This window comes from Pavona decussata, unplaced genomic scaffold (genome assembly GCF_977016875.1).
Source record: "Pavona decussata unplaced genomic scaffold, jaPavDecu1.1 SCAFFOLD_130, whole genome shotgun sequence".
Classification (NCBI taxonomy): domain Eukaryota; kingdom Metazoa; phylum Cnidaria; class Anthozoa; order Scleractinia; family Agariciidae; genus Pavona; species Pavona decussata.
The window spans coordinates 1,497,501-1,521,398 of NW_028145544.1; the positions used below are offsets into that span (position 1 = coordinate 1,497,501).

Below are 23,898 nucleotides of genomic sequence, written 5' to 3' on the forward strand. Positions count from 1 at the left end.
TGTTGCTTAAAAAATCTGTGAAAAATGCATGGTAAAGTTATCCCTTACTTTCTTTTTGGAATTCAATATCCCTTGCTAAGATCTACTTTTCCTACATAGTCATAGTTTTCCTACTTAGTATTAGAAGCCACCATTTAAGTCATGCATTAATATTGACATACCTTGTTTGTAACCTCAGAAGGACTGCCGCTGGATACACTTGATCTGAAGGACTTAACAGACTCTGTATCACTACCCGCCCCTCCCATGCAGCTTCCTTCGTCATCAGAACTCTGACTGGACAACCTCTGTCTACCCCCGGCAAGGTTTATTCTACCAGCAGCTGCAGCCCAAGCCACGCGCATGAAACATGCAATAGTCTCTGCAAAGTCATCACGACCCATCGTCTGATAACAAAACCACAGATAGAAAAAAAAGTGGTTTATACATTAAATTACAAAAATATAATGCCCCCTTGATGGAGGCCTCTGATGAGTGACAGGGTTGAATCAGTGCCATAAATAAAGTAAAGTGATGCTACTTCAAGAAAAGCCAATACAGTAGCAGCTCTTGTAAGCTAAGGAAACGAGAAATTGTTCAACCTCGATTCTCTTCGGTTACATATGGAAAACACTCACTTTGTTTAACCTAGGACCTAAACTGTGGAATGATCTCACTCCTAGAATAAGGTATCAACCCCCCTCTGAAGCAATTTAAAAGAGTCATACGTAGCTGCAAATGTCAGTAACTGTCGAGGCTGCAACCTATGCCGAGAATGACTGTCGTTTACATGAGTTTTACAACTGACGCATGAAATTTTTAATATTTTAATATGGTTTACGATGTAAATTTCAATATATTGTAGTTCTTTCTTTTTTAGCTAGAGTTAAAATAGGCTATTTAGTTAGGTGTCCACTATTAGTAGAGGAGACTTCTCCCCTCAGCTACATTCCTTTTGTGACACAAGAATAAAGTTATTATTATTATTGTAATTATTTTAATTGACTGTGTAGCAGCTGGTATTGTTTTTAGGGTTGGGGGTATTGTTCTGTTGTTTGTTCTATTGTTTTCGAGAAGGGTTGCAAGCCTTTCATGTGAGAGCTTATGAGAGCTGCTACATCGCCCAGAAAAGCAGGTGCGCATACCTCTATAGCTACTCTCACGCTGGGATGTACATCATCAATCATGCTGCTTGAGCGTGCTCTTTTGGCTTCAACTGCTGAGTTGTTGAGAGAGTCGTTAAGGTCAGTGTCCATGGTACCTGTTGCCATGGCAACTGGCGATGCTGCGATAGTTGCAGGTTCTCGGTGTGGTGGAGATGGAGGAGCTGTGAAGGAGTTCTCTGATGATTGTCCGCAGAGCAAGAACCTTAAGAAAGAGATTGATTTCATGTAACAGTGTTTTACTACAATATTATTACCCTAGATCTCCTTTGAAACAGCTTGAAAATCAGCCCATTTAAAGCACTGTTCATTTAAAAGAAACATAATCCCATGATCGCAATAATTCTTGTTGAAGACAAGATCAGTAATCTTATGATCAAATCCACAGTATGGGATGAATTCAACCAGTTTCAAGGGAAGGATGGGGTGCGCTTTTCAATCAGAAGTTTGGCAGGTGGTGTGCGGTTGTTTCTGACGATGAAAAGCCATTTGCAATGGACTAGTATCTCATCCAGGGATATTTAGGGATAGTAATACTTCAAGTTGTTTCAAGCACCAGAAATTGCTAGCTAGGTGACTTGTGTGTGACTTAACCTTTCATAGGATCCATTCAAGCTAAGTCTCATAATAGGGTCAAACCACCTTCTTGTTTAACCCATTTTTACCTCGCTAACTGGAGACAGATGGCATAACATCCTCTGCGGATTTCAGTGTCCACATCTTGAGGGAACATGTCTTTTTGTAGGATGTTCACTACGACGCTATAGAAACAAATTAATGACAGCAAAAGTCATTATACAGGTAGTGAAATTGTAAGGGGAAATTTGATGCTGATCACTACTGGTACTTAAAGGGCCAACCTTGGTTTCTGTCACTATTCTGTTTCCTAGGAAAACCCAGTGTGCATTCTGTGTACATTGCATGCTGAACATATGCTGAGAATAGACCCTTCTAAAAAATGGTAGCCGAAAATTCAAATAAGTTAAAATTAGAAACATATACCAGTGCTAGAAAGAGCACTTTTACTTTAGTAACCCTGTTTCAGCACATCAGGTGTAATATCAGCTGAGAAAATGTAAGTTGAAAAATGAAAAATTTACAGAAGTTTGTATGACTGGGGCGGGGGTATGACCTATACATCAAATTTCATCTTACATTTCCTAGGCTGATAAACACCTAAAATGCTGAAACTTTGCAAGGTTACTAAAGTAAAGGTGCTCTTTCCAGTGCTGGTATCAGTTGTTCATTCAGTTCAATTTTATGTCATTTAAATCTGTTGCTGCCACTTTCGAGAAGGGTCTATTTAGAAGTTCAGCACAAACTACACAGCTGCCGATGTGCCTACGGCAGGAAAATGTTACGCTGACCACCACACCAACCTGTTCCCCTCCCCACTTGGGAGAGAGATCCTGGATATTTTTGGATAACAACAGTTGATTACAATGGTGACAAACATACCCAAGGCCCCCAGCTGCTAAAAAGTTCTCCTTGAACATCCTCGCATTCGCTCCACCATCTCTGTTCTGAGTTGGCATCAGCTTACTGCTTAGAACCTGTGTCAAAATAAGTGAACATTAATCTTGGATCTTCAAGCAAATATTTAAACTAGAACATAACAAGTGTATTAAGCATCCTTGGCTAGCTGGCAGGAGGCAGACTGGCTGGTTATTTACAAGCGTGGCCAAGGAGCTGACCTCAGGGCCCAGTTGTTCAAAGCCCAATTAAGCAAATCCTGGGTTAATGTGAAGTTTGATTCGAGTTTAATTACTAATCAATAAACATTTTTCCAAGAGATTTTTCCCCTTCAGTTTTGTTTTAGACTTTTCTTTACCTTTAGCTTAACAGCAGCTGTTAAAACTATTTTTAACGAGCAAGATGAAAACCTCGGTTAACTTCTAATCGGGGATTAGCGTTTATCGGCTTTCGAACAACCTGGCCCAGGTGTACCGAGAAACAACTCCAGCTAGTGGCCAGAGCAGGACTTGATCCAGGGTCCTCCAACTCACAAGTCAAACTCCCTGACCACTCGGCCACGCTGCTTCAACTACCAACCGCAAATTATAATTCCTCGCGAAGCGAGGGCCGAAGGCCCGAGCGTAGCGAGGTTAATAAATTTGTCGGGCCGAGCCGGCCCGAGCGGAGCTAAGCCACGTGAATTCGAGCGAAAAATATATTTATATATGTCTATATATGTTTATATCTTTGAAGGTGTCCGCACAATGACGTCAGACTGTCTGGCGTTGTCTGGAGCAAAATTTGCATACATGGAAAAAAATATGCGTGCATGATCAAATTTCAACTGCAATGTTCATCAATATTCACTGGACACAGAACTATCTCTCCAGAATCTTTTCCCTTTCTTTTAGAAATCTTTTTTGTGAAAGAGTGCATTAAAGAAATTACACGTTTTGTGGCCACGGTCAATAATTTTCCGTGGGAAATAAATTCATCGAACACGACAGCGCTGCACGCCCGTTGTACATTACGTCGCGTCAGAAATAGATTTTCAACCGCAAACTAGCCCGTGGAACTACGAAAACACCATGCTCATCAAAAAAAAATTCTTATGCGCCTCTTAATCTCCTCGTTTGATGCTACAATACGAGTAAAGAGGGCTTTCCACCCAGCCCCCGCTTCGCGAGGTTTTGCGAGTCACGTATTTCTAGTTAAAATATTTTTTTGTTTGATATACATTACCTCAAGGTTATAGAGAATTCTGAACGGTGACATGCCGGGCGTGACACATTTGAACATGCTCTGCAGGTTTGTTGTCGACAGCATTCGGTCATCCATACCTCCAGGAGAACAGCTGATGTTAAACTGTAAGGTCAAATGGTGTGAGAATTGCTTGTTCCGAAGTCCATAAAAAGACTGGCTACTGTAATAGTTTACATATTGTTCAAATTGCAATCATATGAAGAAATGAACTACTTCAGAAAGATCACACAAAAGTAAGTAAGTTTCCTCGCAAAGTAACCAGGCTGTGACCTGTCAAAGGTTGGAATTTAAAATTCCATACAAATGTCTCTTAATTCCAAGATGGCATCCCCCAAATCCATCAGATTTTTGCAAGTTACTGTACAAGGTTGCAAGCTAACAACATTACTTCAAACTTGGTAAACTGACTAATTTTAATGCGATCTTTCTTGTGATGGACTCCAATTTCAGATTAAATGAAAATTTGAACTTTTGAATGGGCAATACTGACCACTCAGTCAGGTTTCATCCTTTTATTTAATGGCTTATCCGAATCATGTCACATTTTTTCTGCACGGTACCACTTATCTCATCACAGTTCTTCTCACCTGTAATCCAATGGATTCTAGAGCTTCTTGAACATCTGGGTCAGTAGGCAACAACATCAACAATCTCTGCACACGCACAGTGATGCTTGGTTCTTCTATCTCTGCCAGCTGATATAACTTGTCGAAAGCTTTACACTCTGTAGCCATGATAACACCTGGCATCATTCGTTCCTGTTGCAAAACAATAAAACAAAACAAAAAATAAACAAATTAATCACTTTATTTATTAAGTGTCAATGTATTTAGTGAAGAATACTAATTGGGGACACTTTCCAGGTCGAATCGGAATTTAGAAGTGAACATTGGTTTTTGAGGAGAGGGGAAAACCAGAGAAAAACTTCTCAGAGCAAGGATGAGAACCAACAACAAAATCAACCCACATATAACACAGAGTCCGGGAATCAAAACTGGACCACAGAGGTGGGAGGGGAGTGCTCTCACCACTGCGCCATTCCTACTCTGAGAAACTTTTTAAGGATGGTGCCTCCTAATACAGAAGTATTTTGGAACAGTTTATGTCTATGTGGGAAAAGCAGATCTTAATATGGGCTACTGGAATCCAAAAAGAAAATTGGGGGTAACCACAGATTTTTTTTAGAGATAATGAAGAAACATTTATTCTAAAAAACAGTGGAATACAAAGCAATGTATGGCGTTTTTTTCCAAATTGAAGCTTAATTATTATATCTGGAAAATGCATGGTTACCCCAAATAATATTTTCTTTTTGGATACCAAGAGCACTTGCTAATTTCTGCTTTCTCTGCATAGTTTTAAACCACGCAAAAATATCCCTGTATCAGTAGCCACCACACATAGGAAAACCGAGTATCTCCACATGAGCAGAACGTATGCACAGTTAGTAACAAAAGTAGGCACCATCCTTAATGACCCCCAACTACAAATTATAATGTTGTTATGCAGTTATTTTTACTACCTTTCATCTCCAAGGCTCATCAGGCTAAGAAAAAATAAACTAATGTGGCTGTGAAAGATGTTCTCTCATCATGTCACAGGCAAGGGAAGAAAAGAAAAACAGATTTTTCCAAAAGGAATCAAACCATGACCTTCCTCACAACAGTCCAAAGCTGAATTTTTAATTTTTAAGATTAAACTAGTGAGTAGCCACCTGCAAACTCTTAGAGTTATAAAACGATTTAGTTTCTCCTACTTGTATCATGTGACTAATGCACACTTCATCAGGGAGTTTTACAATACAACATAAGTGACCTGTATATAAACCTACATAAGAGACTAAAATAAATTTTACATTACATAAAACGACACCTACAAAAGCGGATTTACATGTAGGAAACAGGCGAAAAGGTGTGCAAGGTGCGACATATTTTGTATGTGACATAATTTTGGGGCCCACAATTGAAGCTAAAATTAAAAATTTGGAAAACTGTCAAGTGCCTCACCTGTTCCAATGCAAAGGTTTGACGATTTGATCCACTGGCACTACACTGTAAGCAAATTCAGAATCAACAAGCTTTAAAAAATCAGCTATACGAAGTTAGTTTAATGTAAGCCTGACAGAAGTTATGTCTCCTACAAAATTAATGTTTCATACCTCATCAATTCTCATTGACTCTTGACTCTAAAAAATGGATGAAATCAAACAAAACAGATTCAGATATGTGTGTAAGCAAGCTTTTATTACCTCATCTTCAGACTGTTCACAGTCCCCCTATTTTTCCGTGGGATTCTCGAGACCGGTACGCTTCGATGGAGCTGCCGCCATCTTGGTTTGTAAAATCGAACGCAATCTGGGGAGAGTGTCTAAACTACCGGGGGGAGGGGAGCGGTGTTAGGAGGCGGCGGGAAAAATAGGGAGACTGTAACAGCTTCTCACTGTCTCGTGTTCGAGGGGCGTGCCAAAACTTTGTCGCCTCGACTAACTGAATCAACTAAAAAATATACTCCCCAGAGATAAACATGTCAAATTGAAGGAAATACGATAGTCCTTGTTTTTAAATACAGTACAGTTTCTGTACCATTTCGAAACAAAGTACAGTTGTGAAATAAAATAAGGTTGCGAAAAGTCTTTCGAGTGAGGATAGGTACGGAAATACAGTATGTACAGTACATCAGCTATTTGCAAAGTGAATTTCAATAGTTATACAAGTGGAACACATAGAGTGAAGCTAACAGCGAAACCTCTTCAGATACATGCCGCATTTGTAACATTTAATTGAAAATAGCAGTCGGCGATTTCGGGAAGCAAAACAAGTACATTTTGACATAAAATTTGTCTAAGATCCCGAAAAGGGCTGGAGTTGCCAGCATTCCTTTAGCCGATCTTTTAAAAGCACATCTTGGAGTTGAAGTTGATCCACAAGATGGGAAATCTTCATGTGTTTGCAACAGCGCTTGCGACGAAAGCCACGATCAGCAACGTTTCAATTGCTTTGTGTGTGTCGTTTTGCCCCAGAGAATTGTTAAAAAAGTCGTCACTACAGTTCGCTATCTACTTCAAAGCAGTCCAAAGAGACGGAAAACTGCAGTCTGCCGCCTGCCAAACGTCCGCTAATTTTCAACCGTTTTAAACCAGTTCCGTCCACCGTATCGACCCGTACTGAGACGAATTTTACCCTAAACGTTTTGTTAAAAGATGCGAGCGGCGATGAGGATGTTTGTATACTATTAGGCCTCCTAGCCGACGAGACAAACGATGAAAATCAAAACATTCCCCACCATCTTCACAACATTACACGCCAGCCGTATCCAATTTTAGAACTGGCGGTGAAAGATACGTCAGTCATGCTGTCAACGCTTCGGAACTACTATTGTCTAATTGACCAATGAAGTGTTGCCGTTGCTGGTGCCACGGGCCTTTTGAACGCGAGACGGTGAGAAGCTGTTACAGTCCCCCTATTTTTTCACTTCCCCTCCCTCACTATACTAACACCCACTCCCGCTCCCCTCGGTAGTTTAGACACCCTCCCCAGATCGCGCTCGATTTTACAAACCAAGATGGCCGCGGTTCCATAGAAGCGTACCGGTCTCGAGAATCCCACGAAAAAATAGGGGGACTGTGAACAGTCTACCTCATCTTTGTTGTAAGGTCTTTCATATAGATCTGCACTACAGGTCTTTATTCGTGATCTTAAATTGAGAGTGCAATTGACATCCAACCCTTCCATCTTCATCCATTTTCACGGTTATTACACCAGGTATAGAAATGATATCCGCAAATCCATTGCCAATAGAAAATGGGGTCACTGGTCATCAATTAATTTTGGTTCAGAAATCTGGAACAGATTAAACCCCGTGATAAGGGAAGCAGAGTCACTGACTGCTTTTAAATGCGGACTGTCAAAAGCCATTCTATGATCCTTTTAGTTCTACTTTTAACTTTTGTGTATATATTTTTTGATTTCTTGTTCCTATGATTAGGTTTTTATTTGTTCTTGGTAATTTTCTAGAGGACCCTTCTTTAAACCACTTTTTGTGACGTTGGCATTCCTAATTAAAGATTACCCTCATCATCATCTCTGAATTTAACCATTCTGAAATCTTCTTGTTGAATGTAACAACACTATTTTGGATTACACAGTGTTGTCGGTAAAAAGTTACCTCAGCCTCTTCCTTGGTTGGAACAGTGGTCACTCCAGAAACAGACACCTTTGCAAACAACATCTGTTCATCTTCAAATTCCAACTGATAAAGAAGCTTCTGATCTTTGGATGGTAAAAGCTGTTATTGGAAATAAAGTAATTAAGGTGAAGCTGTGATTCCTTTAGGCAAGTGAGGTACCACTAGTCAATACATCTGGTACCTTAGTTTAGTCAGTCAGTCAGTCAGTCAGTCAGTCAGTCAGTCAGTCAGTCAGTCAGCCAGTCAGTGAGTCAGTCAGTCAGTTAGTTAGTGAGTGAGTCTGTCAGTCAGTCAGTCAGTCAGTCAGTCAGTCAGTCAGTCAGTCAATCAGTCAGTCAGCCAGCCAGTCAGTGAGTCAGTGAGTCAGTCAGCCAGTCAGTCAGTCAGTCTGTCAGTCAGTCAGTCAGTCAGTCAGTTAGTCAGTCAGTCAGTCAGTGAGTCAGCCAGCCAGTCAGTGAGTCAATCAGCCAGTCAGTCAGTCAGTCAGCCAGCCAGCCAGTCAGTCAGTCAGTCAGTCAGTCAGTCAGTCAGTCAGTCAGTCAGTCAGTCAGTCAGTCAGTCAGTCAGTCAGTCAGTCAGTCAGTCAGTCAGTCAGTCAGTCAATCAGCCTTTTCATCAGTCAGTGAGTCAGCAAGTAAAAAAGTTAAAAATTACTTAATAATTTCTAGTTTGGCAAAGTATAGAGCCCTGAACATACCAGTTTTTCACTTGTTGACAGCTGTATCTGTTCAGGAGTAGTGTTAAGTCGATTTGCTATCCTGTGACGAAGCGACTTCAAACTTTCATTGGAATGGCACTGAAAATGAAGGAAAAGCTGTCTTTCATGATTGCTTATTTTGTGGTAGAGTCATTACATCCTCTCATAGATATAATAGGCTCCTTTCAAAATATTAAAATTGAACTTGATATCGAGGTCTATAGGACAAAAACAACTAAAATAAATAAACATGATAATCAAAATTTTCTTTGGTTGTGTCCTCTTGACCTCATTATCAAGCTGAATTCAAACACAAAAGGAGCCTATTTACAGCTTACTTACTTCAAGACAGTGCTTTTTAATGGAGACTGTGGCATTTTTTCACAAAACGTGTTTGTGGCTATGTGGGGAAAAGCAGATCTTAGAAAGGGCTTCCAAAACGTTAGAAAGGGAATCCAAAATGAAAACTGGGGGCAACCATGCAGAGACACACATATTGAATGCACAGTGTAACAAAAGGGGGCACCATCTTTAACAATGATAACAACTACAAGATCAAAGGAAAGACAAGAACACAAACCTGTACTGTGAGCTCCTGTCTGGGTAAATCAGATGAAACATTGATGGTGATGGGGTAGCCATGGAATGATGCACCGTGTGGCAAGAGAGTACGGGGGCCTGCATGAAGATCCTGACAAGACAAAACAACTCTAAGATCAACAGAAAAACAAATGCAGGTCTGTGAGGGAACTGATCATAAAACGTTTGTTTGAAGAGGGACCACCTTGTCTGGGATTAAGGGGGGCTATCAAATACATCATCTATGAAGCTGACTTGGCTATAAGCCGAATAAGAAATCTCTGTGATGATTTTCAATTTCTTAATGACACTTTAAGGGAAAAATTATTCAATACTCTTGACTATAGGCCAAACCCCGTTCTTCGGAAAAATTTTCTATAAACTGAGTTTAAGGTCCCGAAAAAAATAGCTCAGCTTATAGGCGAATAAATACGGTATCTCATGAACATTACCGACAAAACTTTATTGGCCTTAAAATTTGAGTTTTGGCTTTAAAATATTTAGCTAGCTAGAGTCAGCATTACTAGCTAGATAAACAAGGAAAGTGAGGTTTGAACCTGCTTGTCCTTTTTGCTGCTGAATAGAGGAGTGGTTATGCAATAAAGACACCATCTTTTGAGGTTGAGGAAGGGGGATGCAGACAGAGACCACCATCTATTTTGTGGTTTGGTGGGTCCTGTCTTTTTTGAGTACTGTAGTTTTGACCACTTTCATAACATCCAATTGATCAATGATTTTCATGTTAATATACCGCCGACCGGTTGGCTCAGTTGGCTGAGCATCGGACTTCCGTGCGGGAGGTCGTGGGTTCAAACCCCGGCCAGACCAACACTCAGGGTCTTTAAATAACTGAGGAGAAAGTGCTGCCTTTGTAATGACATTGACCTGCAAATGGTTAGACTTTCTAGTCTTCTCGGACAAGGACGATAAACCGTAGGCCCCATCTCACAACACTTTAATGCTCATAACCCTGTGGGTTATGAACGAAAGAGAAGGGCATGCAGTTCCCGGTGTGCTGGTCTGGTCTTTGTGCTATTTTATGATTCATGGGTTGGGTGGGTAGGATGAGGTGGCTAATGTACTGACGGCGGCTGCAGCAACGCCTATATATACTGATGTCCGATCTCACCCTTGCACTGAAGTAAGGTAAACCGCATTTGAATATGTATAAAGATAATGCGGTATATAAATACCATAAATTACCATTACCTGACATAATGCAAGTTGGTAAAAGTCAGTGAGACCTCACCTCAACAGTAATGATGTACTGCTCTACAAGAACCAAGAGTCTTTCAATACTCAGCATGTAATTTGCTCTACAACAGAATGAACAATAGAAATTAGAAAAATAAAATTAATTGAGAATGGGCTTTCAGGCATGCATTAGCTCACACAACAATAACTTGGGCTTGGAGCATAACTGACCTATGGTGCTTTTCAGATTGCTTTTGGGTGCATTGTTTTGGTTCAGATTGGTAAGAATTGTTGCATATGGCCATGAATTCCTTTAGGAAATGTTGCCCCAAGATCGTTTTGTTTTTTTGCTGTCCATTTGGAGTAAAACCCATGGATTATGGGTAAATATATCAAGAAATAAATGTAATGGAACCTACAATAGTTTAATGGCCTTAGCTCCCACAAGTCTCCTGTAGCTCAGAGGTAGAGCATCCGAACTAGTAATCGGAAGGTCTTAGGTTCAACTCCTGATAGGAGCAATCAGATTTCTTTTTTCCAAGTATGCCTGTGTCACTTTCTAGAATAATACATCACTCTCAAGAATATCATTCTTATCATAAAAGGAAGTACAAAGCAGTAGATAAAGCAACAAGCCAAACTTTCCAGGTGGAATTCATGAAGGCTACTTAAAAAAAAAAGAAACTCTTGAGTAAACTACATTATTATTAAAGCTAAATATTTATCATACCTTACTGGAGCAGATGTTATCACCATGTCAGGTGCAAGAGGTGCTGTAGCAGCAGTAGTGACACTGCAAGCTGCTTGGGACAGTGAGATGTTTCCAAGGCCAGACATCATTGTCTGCAAATGTGAACAAACAGTGGAAAAATGTGAGAAGTCCTCCGTAGCATGACCTTGGTAGAGTTTGTGCTAACAGGCAGCACATTGCCTAACATAAATATTTAACAAAACATGTTTGGTATTAACAATTAGCCTAGCTTACCTCGAGACGCTTGTAGCACTCCAAAATGAATCTCTTGTGGATATTCACAGGGTCCTGATAATAATAATAATACATATAATTTACACATGATAAGCAATGTGGCTTAATGTACATCAAGACAACTCTGGTCAGCAGTCCCCCTATTCACAGGACACAGGGGTAACTAAGGAGTTCTAGCAGGGGTATCTTATGATGCATACATGCAGTTGTCTTTCTTGCAGTGCTTACTAAAGCGTCATTTGCTTTTAGCATTAGTTTAGCTAACAGTAGCGGCATTATCTGCAGTTTATCTTGCTCCAGATCCCATCCAATGGGCACATAGAAAATCATACATTATCTATTTTTGCAAAATTCATCCTTGTACAAACAACATTGTGTTTGCTAGGTTTGAAACTTTTAGAACTCTGCTGTGTAATGTTAAATGAGCATTTTTAGGGTTTTCGTACGCTACGAATGGTAAAGGTAAAGGCAACCATGGCAACCATTTTTATCAGTATGGTGGATTACCTTCTTAAGCTTGGATGACAGCCAAGTGTAGCTAAGTTCCATCAGCTTTTTGACAGCCAACATAGCGATCTCCTCAGAAGGAACCTCGAGTACCACTCTCCACAAGTAATCAAGTCCAACAAGCTCCATTTTCTCCACTGTGTAGGTACTCCTGTCTCCTGAGTATGTGCTGCCTGATTCTTTGATGCGGTGATCATTCAGATTGACATTCTTCAAAAACTCTCTGAAGCAACTAAACCCTGCATTGACAAATAAGATTTTAACAAAATAATAAAGGTCGGGCTTTCTCTTAGAAAACAACTTCCCCTTTCAAGTGAAGAGAAGCTTACAAATCATCTGTCATGCTGATTAACTTGGACTCCAACCCAGACAGCTCAGTCATTGACAAGAAACTTTTGACTGGATTCAATTACAGCCAAAACACTCCACAGAACCACTGTTTTATCTGGGATTGACGTTCCTTCCTGTTTGTTATGGTCCACGGAAAATCAAGCCTTGAACTTGGAGTTCTGTGGTCGGATAATGTGTGCTTGGATTATTACACATGAATCCATACCCACCCCATGGAAGGTCATTGGAAATTCCTAGGGGGTGGGAGGGTCTAAAAGTCAAAATTTTAGAAGTAAAGTATGAAGCTAAACTGGAATTTCCTGGGAAGATGGAGGGTGCAAAACAAAAACCATCCATGGGGGGAGTATGGATATTTTCTGGAACTGCACGTTCTCTAGACTGTTTCTTATTAATGAGTTGGCTTATGGGGTCGTTTGATTACCTTTCATAGTCAGCCTACTGGGTTCCAGTTTAAGAACTTTGTTTGTAAACATCTGTGACTGAGTGTCAGGCTCCAAGTCACGCTGTCCTTTGTAGAACCAATCAAAACAGGTCTAAAAAAAGGAAACAAACACAATCATGATTATTTTCTGTTTGTTAAGGACAATAAATTTTATCATTTACCCCAAAGAATTTCAACATACAACTATATAATTTTATCTAAGTTTCAAAATATCTGTCAGTTGAAATTAAGAAATTCAATTTTTCTTAGTTATCACAAAAGGTTTAGTGATGCACAAACAAAGGAAAAACAAATCATGGTAAAATGAAATGGTGTCATTATAACACCATTACCAATCTTGAACTTTACATACAAATCAAACTTCAGGCACAGCATAAATTAGCATAATTTATGAAACACAGTGATGAGCTACATGTATAGACAAGCAGCTTGGCATGAATAGAACCTCAATGACCAAATCAGATTCAATTTGTGCCAGACTGTTTGTTTTGATAATCAGCAGGTTTCATAATTGTGCTAAATGGTGAAGGTCAATCAACTTACCTCTCGATCAAATTCACAGGCATCAGTGTTAGCCACAAGACAATCCCAGATATCACGAGCTCGGTGCCAATGGAGATAAAAATTCCCATGTTCCAGAACAAAAGCCAGGAATCGCAGATGAATACTAACAAATTCCTTGTGTGTGTACCGTCCATCCACCGGAGTATCCTCCTCTAGTGCACCGGGACTAGCTGCAGCGACTGCCTGCTGATGGCAGTTTACAAGGCTGGTGACTGTCAGTTTGATTATGTCATGACTCTTGTGCAGTTCTTGGAGGTTACCCTGAGAAAAACATAAACACATTTTACGGTGGAAACAGACTGACAAATTTTCTGAACATTATTTCTTTTGACCAATGGGAGGGTTAGATGGGAAAGCATTAGGCTCAAGGTTGTATCTAACAAAATTATTGATGGGGTATGAATCAGTGAATAATTTTGATAATCTTAAAAATTAAACAAGCACTGCTCTAGAGCACAAATGTTTCAAAATAAACATGCAGCTGTTGCTGCGGAGTAGTGCAGGACAGCATTTATCAGACAAAGAAATTTGGGCTGCGCATGGTACGTAACTGATGGAGTTATTTTTTTTTTTGGGCAAATAGGGCATACAGTATTAAATCTAGACTAGGTTTTTACAAGTAGTACTATAAACAAATTTGTTGAGTCAGACCTTGTCATTTTTGTTAAACTGTTGTTTGATCATTCCTCTTGTGATCTTCAAAAGTTGACGGATGGCTGGCACAATCAACACTCCTTTCTTGATATCTTCTACACATTTGATGGCGTAGTTCTTCTTGATCTGCTCCTTAATGGCATATGAGTCACTCAGGATTTCAATGTGAGATCTAAGAGCTTGATCAACCAACTCAGTTGACAGGGAAGGAAGATGAGACAAACTCCACAGAAGATCAAGAACCTAACAATGTAGAATGAGCTAATTTAATTATCCTTCACAACAACTTTTAAAAGATTGCAAGAAAACTAAAACCACTGCTAGCCAGCACGCTGCAGCTGAAACTCTATTCAATAGACCCTTCTCCAAAATGGATGTAACAGATTTGAATGAGTTAAAATCGAACTGAATGAAAAACTGATACCAGCACTGGAAAGAGCACCTTTATAAAATAGTAACCTTGCAAAGTTTCAGCATATTAGGTATTATATCAGCTTAGGAGATGTAAGATGAAATTTGACAAATTTACAGTCTTTTCAACTTACATTTTCTCAGCTGATATTACACCTGATATGCTGAAACTTTGCAGGGTTACTAAACTAAAAGTGCTCTTGCTAGTGTTGGTATACATTTTTAATTTTAACTTATTTGAATTTTTGACTGCCATTTTGGAGAAAGGTCTATTGCTGCTCAATAGCACTCACTCTCAATGTATTATTTCATGTACAATTTCAACCACAGACTAGAAAATCCAGGTTGTACAGCATAAATTATGGACAGTACTACGGGTCAAAAATGCTTACAATCTTCATGATAATGATAGCTTTCATTTAAATTGTACATTGTACATTTTTATCTGTGGACTGAGAAGTTTACTGCAAAATTTAAAATCATCTTCAGCAGTACAGCAAAGCAATTTGTAGTTAATGTAACAGCAAAAACTACTGCTACTATTACAGCTGTGCACTACCATGAAAATGTTTTGAGGGAAATTTACAAAACAATGCAATACATGTTGTCTTACGGAAGATCAGGCAACAATAAATTAATACTATTTGTAAAAAGTAGAAGAGTGTCAGTTGTATTTTCTTAAATGAGCATACATGTCCTAAAGCTTAAAAACATACAAATGAACATTGATTACCTTGGTTGGTATCTTCCCGACTCTAGCTTCTTTCCCAATTCGTCCAATAAGAACGAGTAGTTTCTCCTTCATACGGTCACTCTCTGATCCCCAGCTCTTGAAATCACAAATTACAAACACAACAATGTTAGCAAAGTGAGTATTACTGAACCGTGAAATGCGCTGATCATTCTGGTGACAGCAAAGGTAAATAAATACACTAAAACACAAACTGTTTTTTTCAAATCGTGAATTTTGCCATTTCTTCCATAAAGTTACTAAACCTTCCAAACCGAAACCCAAGGTGTAGCTAAGGTAGTTGTGAGCGAAATTGAACTGCGGATGAAAGATTAAATAGAAGAAAGATCCTTGCAGTTAGTACGCAACTTAGGCAGTTGCGAAAAGAAAGCCTGAAAAAAATTCAGGCTTGAACGGGATTCAAACCCATGACCTCTGCGATGCCAGTGCAGTGCTCTACCGACTGCATCTGCTTGCAGTGTGCTGTCTTGAAAGTTGTGAAAATGATTTGTCACCTGGTGTTGATCTTACAGTAATTACAAAATTAAGATGAAAAAATAAATCTGGAGTTACACACCTGTTGTATGAGCACAAAGAGATGTTCCAGTTGGTTAGAGTTGAATCGTACCGCTGCCGTGGCCAGTATATTGTGAATATTATCCACTTCCGTGGGGTGCTTGCCAACCTTACAGAAACAATACAGCATTATTTTTTCTTTTAAACTGGTATAAACAAGTCCTGGTTCCTCCTTGTACCTCTGTATAACTATTTGTCTACAAGGTACATAATGATCGTCCAAAACAGGGTTGCCACTCATCAGAATGAAAAAATTTCCCTGACCACTTTTCACTGAAGTTCAGTGCTTGGCCCCACTAGCACTTGTGCTACAAACACTGCCGAGGGTAAATAGAAGGTTATTTATTTATTTTACCACAAACTAAGATTCACTGACCAACCAAGGCAAATCCTTTGGCGATAATAGGGACCTTCAGATCAGAGTATGAGATTGAGTATGAGTACAACTTTCAAATATCAAATCAGTCACATCCCCAGAACTTTCTCTCTTTCCCGTTGTTTACCAGCAGATAAGGAGACCCTAGAAACGTGATTGGTGTAACAAGCAGTTATCTAAACCACGCAAACTAGATTTGAAAAGTCATACTCGTACTCAATCTCGTACTCAAAGTCAAATCTGAAAGTCCCTAATGCTGGCGATGAAGCAGCAAAAAGCATTCTCCTTCATTAATATATCTTTCAATGACATTACTTTTGCTAAAAAGGAAACTCTTCACATTGCAAACCTTGTGGTTCAACGACAAAAAGAAAATTCCCTGACGATTCACTGACTTTAAGGAAGAAGTTGAAATTTCTCTGCCTTGATACAAAATTCCCTGACTTTTCCCTGACCTTAAAAAAAATGTTTTTCCCTAACCATAGCAAAGCTGCAAAATCTCATGAGTTTGCAAACTTAATTTTGTGGCATGACTACAATGTGCGCCTGTCTCTGGTACCTGCATTTTCCATATGGTAGTTAACTCATCCAGCGAGAGCTTGGTTCCAAGAAATTCCACAAGGACTTTAATTCGATCACAGTACTGTGATTGATGAAGGTTGCCTGCATTAAAAAGGTACACACATTAAAACAAACTCCGATTAAGCTAATCCTGGATTAACGTGAACTTTGATTCGATTCGAGTTTAATTACTAACCAATAAAGATTTTTCGAATAGATTTTTGTCCTTCAGTTTTGACTAAGCCTTTTCTTTGCCTTAAGCTTAAAATTTGCTATCTAAGACATTTTTAATGAGCGAAATGAAAACCTTGGTTAACTTTTAATCGGGGATTAGCGTTAATCGGCTTTTGAACAACCAGGCCCAGAAGCTACATGAAGATTGGATTGCTACATTTAGCTCTCATGGAGAGAGTTGGTGAGAGTGACGGTCTCTTTTAAAGTCTATGCATTGCGAGTTGTGCAAGAATATTAGGGACCTTACACAACCATGACAAAAAGGAAGAAGTGAATGAAGAATTCTAAGTGGTCAACACATTTACATGTATGTCTCTCTAAATCTTCTCAGTTTACAATTTTAACTGTTAGAACAGGAAGCCAGTTACAAGGGTTTTTGATCCGAGACCGTCTTTTTGACCCTTACCGTCTTGTTACAACTAGGCAAATGCAACTGTAAAACCACTTGGAGCTTACTTTCAAACGCAATAGAGAGCACTTTGTTCTGAAGCAGCCACTCTGTGATAGCATCCTGCGAGATGTTAACTTTAGTGTTCTTACTTTTCTCAGAGTCATCAATCAATTTACAGACCTGGCATGGGATAAAACAAATTTAAAAATAATTTATGTGACATAAAAACATGAAATAAGAATTTTCTATTCAATGGAAAGTTTATCAGCTTTAGAGGGTTAATCAAGCTGAGAACAAAACAACACTCACCTCTTTGAGTGAATTCATCTTGGCATTAAAGTGAGGACTTTTGAGCATTTTAAGAGCAACATCCAGTCTGAGTTCATCCACTCCTGATACCATGTTTTGCCAGAGTCTCATGCACAGGAGTTTAAGAGTTGTTAACAGCTCAAATACATCACCAACTGCCTGTTAATACATGATGAGGGTTAATATTTTTTATTAAAAACTGGATCATTGTATAACGCAATTCAAGGGATTTGATTGGCTGAGCGGCCATGGTATATGAGCAATTATACCATTACCAAGAAATGGCGGCCATAAAATTGTCTGCTGGTTCTTCTCTCACAGTGAAATCAGTTAGATCTAGCAATATTTCTTGATTGTTTTTAATAAAACAATTATTCCACTTGCGCTTGTTGGATATGAGATGGTTATAGCCAACTCGGCGCTACGCGCCTCGTTGGCTATCTATCATCTCATATCCAACGCGCACTCGTGGAATAATTGTTAAATATACCAGAAAGTTGCATAACTTGACATTATTTTAGACAACTACAAAAACTGTCATAATTATGTTCAAGTTATACCAGTTTGGAATGATCCCCCATCACAGGCTGTTACAGTGCGATGCGCTTTACAGTGGCCACCCAACAAACTTTTTTTACAAGTTAGCCAATCAGGATATGCGCATTTGATTAACAGTCATGCCTCCTTGCAAAGTCCAACAGGCAAGTGACAGCGCATTATCGAAAACATGTCGTTCTGTATTTTATGACTAACTAGTAAAAAAAGTTTGTTGGGTGGCCACGGTAAGGCGCATTGCAGTGTAATGCGAAATCCTTACCTCACTTTGAAACTGTTGTACTGATCATTGATGTTACAGACTGAATTAATTTACCTTTGAGATTTATGCTAGAGATCAGACAGAGTTAAGGGTTTTTTTTTTTTTTTTTTTACTGTACAGCAGGGCATTTGAATATTGTATTGGTTGTAACTGCAGGGCATTTGCTAAATTCATTTTCAAATACTATTTATAGGTACCAGGCGGTTTTGCTAAAAAGAGGGAAGGGCTACTACAGTACTTGGAAATGAATCTAGTCAAAGTTACATGTAGTTTAATTTTATTTCCCTTGTTCCCACCTTATTACCATAACACGAGAAAAAGAAAAACAAAAATTAAACTTGTCTAGTTTTAAATCATATTTCAACCAAAAATTCATTGTAAACTGCAGCCTGTAGAGTCATATAAGATTGAGTACAAGTGCTCCCTTACTAAACTCTACCTTTTGTTTCATATCCTCATTGGTAAGTTCTTGAATGTACTGCAGTGTCTTTTCAAAAACATCACTGAAGACTTTCTAAATAATGCAAACAAAAAAACAGCTTTTGATTGATTCTATACAGTAGTTATAAAATCATATGACTGTTTCTGTTTTTCCAAAATCTTTATGGTCACAGCTCACATGCAGGTAATCACCATATTTCTTCTTCCCTCTCAATGTCCCACCCCAAACCTACCAAAGAATTGCCCTGGCTAAGGACACCGAGAAATGCTAAATCTTGGAGTTAATAATAAATCAACCTATCCATGTTGATCCCAAAGGGTGGGGGGGGGGGGGGGGGGGATATACCCTGGCCTGATGACTTCTCTTTCCATCCCCACCCCCCTTGGGCATTTGATTGCCAACTGAATCTGTATGTATGACCAGGAGTGGATCCAGCATACATTTGGTCAGAAGCCCATTTTAAATGATATAATAATAATAATAATAATAATAATAATAATAATAATAATAATAAATTATAATTAATATTATTATTATTATTATTATTATTATTGTTATTATTATTATTATTATTATTATTATTATTATTATTATTATTATTATTATTCCACCTAAAATGAGGGATTTGACTCATTTTTGGTCCAAGAGAGGACTTTGATCAAAATTCAAATGTCTGGCATCTGCACAAAGTGCATCTTCTTTAGCTAAACATTGATAGGTGCTTGCTGTACATCTACACAATCATTGCATCTTACCGATAACACCTTGGCATTAAGATAACTGGCACAAATTCCTAAAGGTTTCAAAAGAGCTGCCAACATCTGAAAATACAATAACAATTATTGAAATGTCATTAATCCAACAAGACATTATAAAGAACCTACTTTACAGAACTGTAATATTATTCTATTAGATTAAAATATATAAATTAAATCATTCTTACAGGGGCATCCACTTTATCAGCTGTTTCAATTTGTTTCTTGATTTCTTCAAATCCCCCAAGCTCTGCAAACTGCAAAGAATGTTGAATTAGTCTCAATTACATGTACACCCTGACACTGTATACATCACCTATAAAGAACACAGTGTTGATAGACAAGCACTGTACAGTGTACAGTGTATATTGGAACTTACCATGTTGATCAAATTTACAAGCCAGCCATATGGATCCTAAAAAAAGAAACAATAAATTTTTTTTATAAATTTTGTCACATTATTATATGGAAAGTACAGTAGGCAACTGAGACAGGGTTTTCCCTTAAGTGTCAACCTCGATTAAACCTTTTCCCCTAGGGTGGCCGCTTAATAGGAGTTTGACTGTACTTTGCTCAGTACTGGTGTGCTGATTAATTTTGTTACACTTGATGCATAATCAGTTGTCATGAAAAAATAAGGTCTAATGACAATGCCCAACGATTGACTATCAGTTTCAGCACCAGGTTAAACTATAGTGAACTTACTTTGTAAGAAGGGCTTGTGTAGTAGACTGAACTTGTAGGACTCACTGCATAGCAATCGTCAGCACCAAACACTCCTTCAAAGTATTTCTTGGACCACTGCTTTGCTCTGTTCTTGAACTGAAACTCAGTCTCTGGATTGAATGCCTTTGAGAAAAAATAGATGTAAAAATAAATGGTTAACTTGTGATCAGTCAGACCTTCTACTAGATTGCTTGAGCTTCTAGAATTTGTTCAAGAGTTTTTTTGTATTTACTGTCTTATGTCCATTTTTTCTTAGCCCTTTAAGCCCTAACAGTGATCAGCATCAAATTTCTCCTTGTAATATAATCAATGCTTATTTAACCCATGAGGTCATGAGAATAAGGATATAATCACCCGAGGTGCATTTTCTTGATATTTTAATAACATCTTCCCAGTACTTAAAAATGAGAAAAGTATAGGGACAAGATAGGAGAAGTTGTTCTTTGATACTAGCGGTTAAAGGGTTGAGTTGGCACCTTTTAAGATAACATTGAAAATGTATCAGGTGTTCTTTTCCCCTCTTACTTTGATTTCCTCTGCAAAGCAAAACAACAAACAAACAAAAACTGATGGCAGGGTTAGAAAGGCAGTGGAATGTGGTTAGTTTCTGAATTTATTGTGATAAATACTGTAGAGGCACACATGAAACTTATGACAGGTAATGACTTGTCACTGCTGAGTGTGCTTAACGTACTGATCTCAACAGCTGCACCTTTTATCAACTTTGGTAAATACAGTACCTGTGTCAACAGGTCTAGTAATCCAAATGGCACTGGCTTGTACTTGAGTCTTGCGACAATTAAGTCCAGAAGAAGATGAAGCATGTCATAGATACCATCATGGATTTCAGGACCCCATCTGTGCACTGCTTGTGTTGTTAATAGCTAAAATGCACAAAATACAGTTACAGTATACTAAAATGATGCTCTAAATAGTAGTTTAAAGAATCAACAAATTAAACTCAGTTACAGTTTTTTAACTGTTCATTGTTCAATAATTTCAACAAGGAAATTATACACACCTTCTTGAAACACTCAGGCAGTGCTCTTTCCATAAATCTTCTACAGCTTTCATCAGCCTCAGAAAGACCTAAAGAATACAAAGTTTATCGTGATTTGTAACAACCACTATCAATGATAACAAAAATTTTGTCCATCACAGGGTACCACTGGCAATTTTTTACATTTCACTTATTAAAATGCTTTAAATACTGGCATCCTTTAGTCTTTGTGGCAGAAGACGAATTATAGTATGTAATAAGGCTTCTCATTTGACAAAACAACAAGCTGCAGAGACCAGATGCAAATCATCAACCTTCCAATAATAGGACTTTTCATTATTATTAAAAGTCTGATACCTTAATTACCAGACCACCTGGTACCAACAAAGCAAAGGAAAGAACTGGAAAAAGATTAGCCAAACAATGTTGGACCTCTATGGGTATATGGTTAACTCTTGTTATAGCAGAAACCCTTGGGACCGTCATTTGGTTCATATTATAGAGAGTCCACAACAGCCTGAGGCAGGTACAATGAAATTGATCCGATTTTAAGTTTTACATGCAAAATATCAGCATAATGAAGTTTGGGACACAGTTGTTGCATGCGTCCCAACCTAAAGAGTTGAACGATGACGATGATGACGATGATGATTATAATGTTGGGAGCCAAAGAAGAAGGAATATCAAGTGCAGTCTACATGAAGATGTAAGTCTGTTAAGAACATTGAAATGACAAAACCAACTAAAATGCCACCAAAAGTAAGGCAGTAATGCCTGAAATTAATGTAAATAAAGTACAGCGGAAGATCAGAACAGACACCTTGGACATTGTTGAATGACAATAACAATATACGAATGTAAATATATGAAAAATATATTTTGAACTGCGGATGGAAGATCAACTAGAAGAAAGATCCTGGCAGTTAGTACGCAACTTAAGCAGTTGTGAAAAGAAAGCCTGAAAAAAATTCACGCTTGAACAGGATTCAAACCCATGACCTCAGCGATGCAGGTGCAGTGCTCTATATAATTATATTCTTTTGTATGTCATCATTTTTGTTGACAGAATAACAAACAGAAGAAATATATTATAAATATGTCATTCAATATATATGTACAAGATGTCTGTTGTAACAAGAGCAAAACAATGAAAATGTTAGTTTGGGACCACATCAAGTGTCAGTACATGTAATTCCACAACAATGGGAGTCCGTAAAAGAGGGAGTTATTTCCAAACATTTCTTTGTAGTTTTGGCCACGAATTTAGCTCCAGTCGCAGGGTGTACACAAGTTGAGAGTTGACTGTATTACAAATTCACAAGATGACTAGTTCTCAGGTAGCTTGATAGCTCAGTTGGTAAAGCAGAGGTCATGGCTTTGAATCCCATTCACGCCCGAATTTGTTCAGCCTTTCTTCACAGCTGCTTAAGTTGCATAAACAACTGCGATGGTCTCTCATTATTTTTATTAATTGATGACACATTTAAGGTACAGAACTCCCATATGGACAGACGGACGTCAAATGACTGCCCTTTCATAATAGTGCAGCTACAGGTGAAATGTAACTCTGCACTTAAAATCTGGGAGTAGACCAATGGAAAATAATCAGTGATTCAGTAATCAGTAACTTACACTAGGCTCTTTCACTGTATTGACAAAGTCCTTACAACAATCATAGCTTATATTGATTCAAAATGGAAAAGAAAGGCCTGATATCAGCTTCAGTCAGGCCAGACAAAACAACACCAACAATCAAAACGATACATACAGGAATTAATTAGAATATTAATCAACGCAAAAGAATTTAAAATGAGAAACCTAATATTTTCAGCGTTATGGCAGTTTCATTACCGGAGAACATGAACAACAACGTTCAAGGGTCAAAAGATCGAAAATGAAAGAACGCAAAAAAAGCATGAACAAAGGTTTGCATTTCGACCCAACCCACTTACAAACCTTCTTGAGCAAATCTTGCAGCACTTTGTAAACACTTTCCCAGAGACTCTTCTCTTTTATAAGGTATTGACCAATTGTCAACGAAAACCCTGTCCTCCAACTCATACAGGTTCGTGGTTGGAAATTCCAATGGTATCTCCATATTTTCAGGGTCATCTCGACTGTGGCCAGCTCCATTTAAAGACATTCCAGTCGGATTCATGGCTTCATCATAAGATGGCGGTGGTTCGGCAGGCGCGGCGAAAAATTCACTGTCGTCGTTTTCTCTGGGGTCTACAAGCGGAGGAATATCCATTCCTCCATCATCCGAACCATGCTGTGTCTCGGTGTCCTTCACTTCCGTGTCCTCAAAGTCAAAACTCGTCCCCGTATCCTCTCCGGTTAACAACGCTACAGCATCATTCAAATCATTCTTGGCCAGGCTCAGCGCCTTGCGAATTTGCGCACTGTCTACAAATCCCATGTTGAGCAGAGTGTTAACGTTAGCTTCGTTTGGTTCCACCATTTCGATGATAATGCCCCGAGCGAAAGGTTAATTAAGTCTACAAACGTTGACGTCCTGTCTCAAGTTATGGAGTTGTCCGACGCCATGTTGA

The 23,898-nt window shown here is 38.6% G+C and overlaps 1 protein-coding gene across 2 annotated transcripts in view; it reads right to left on the reverse strand.

Annotated features, from left to right (window-relative positions):
* Positions 1 to 23,829, reverse strand: part of LOC146468559 (ubiquitin carboxyl-terminal hydrolase 24-like) — a 55,842-nt gene extending 32,013 nt beyond the window's left edge. For both annotated transcript variants that reach the window (XR_014867432.1, XM_085124278.1), the window contains exons 1-31: positions 23,303 to 23,829; positions 21,368 to 21,435; positions 21,087 to 21,230; positions 20,326 to 20,469; positions 20,000 to 20,035; positions 19,809 to 19,877; positions 19,621 to 19,686; positions 18,863 to 18,937; positions 17,607 to 17,765; positions 17,363 to 17,477; positions 16,671 to 16,774; positions 15,737 to 15,844; positions 15,163 to 15,258; positions 14,016 to 14,261; positions 13,344 to 13,625; positions 12,780 to 12,891; positions 12,008 to 12,246; positions 11,501 to 11,554; positions 11,246 to 11,358; positions 10,571 to 10,637; positions 9,323 to 9,433; positions 8,743 to 8,841; positions 8,025 to 8,144; positions 6,019 to 6,045; positions 5,867 to 5,911; positions 4,448 to 4,618; positions 3,840 to 3,962; positions 2,601 to 2,695; positions 1,808 to 1,903; positions 1,125 to 1,347; positions 162 to 386 (exon numbers count right to left, since the gene is read on the reverse strand). Coding sequence is in view for 1 of the 2 variants with exons in the window: in XM_085124278.1 (XP_084980404.1) it covers positions 162 to 386; positions 1,125 to 1,347; positions 1,808 to 1,903; positions 2,601 to 2,695; positions 3,840 to 3,962; positions 4,448 to 4,618; positions 5,867 to 5,911; positions 6,019 to 6,045; positions 8,025 to 8,144; positions 8,743 to 8,841; positions 9,323 to 9,433; positions 10,571 to 10,637; positions 11,246 to 11,358; positions 11,501 to 11,554; positions 12,008 to 12,246; positions 12,780 to 12,891; positions 13,344 to 13,625; positions 14,016 to 14,261; positions 15,163 to 15,258; positions 15,737 to 15,844; positions 16,671 to 16,774; positions 17,363 to 17,477; positions 17,607 to 17,765; positions 18,863 to 18,937; positions 19,621 to 19,686; positions 19,809 to 19,877; positions 20,000 to 20,035; positions 20,326 to 20,469; positions 21,087 to 21,230; positions 21,368 to 21,435; positions 23,303 to 23,807 (4,137 nt within the window). In the remaining variant the exon portion in view is untranslated. The remainder of the gene's footprint in view (positions 1 to 161; positions 387 to 1,124; positions 1,348 to 1,807; positions 1,904 to 2,600; positions 2,696 to 3,839; positions 3,963 to 4,447; positions 4,619 to 5,866; positions 5,912 to 6,018; positions 6,046 to 8,024; positions 8,145 to 8,742; positions 8,842 to 9,322; positions 9,434 to 10,570; positions 10,638 to 11,245; positions 11,359 to 11,500; positions 11,555 to 12,007; positions 12,247 to 12,779; positions 12,892 to 13,343; positions 13,626 to 14,015; positions 14,262 to 15,162; positions 15,259 to 15,736; positions 15,845 to 16,670; positions 16,775 to 17,362; positions 17,478 to 17,606; positions 17,766 to 18,862; positions 18,938 to 19,620; positions 19,687 to 19,808; positions 19,878 to 19,999; positions 20,036 to 20,325; positions 20,470 to 21,086; positions 21,231 to 21,367; positions 21,436 to 23,302) is intronic.
* Positions 23,830 to 23,898: the final 69 nt, after the last annotated feature.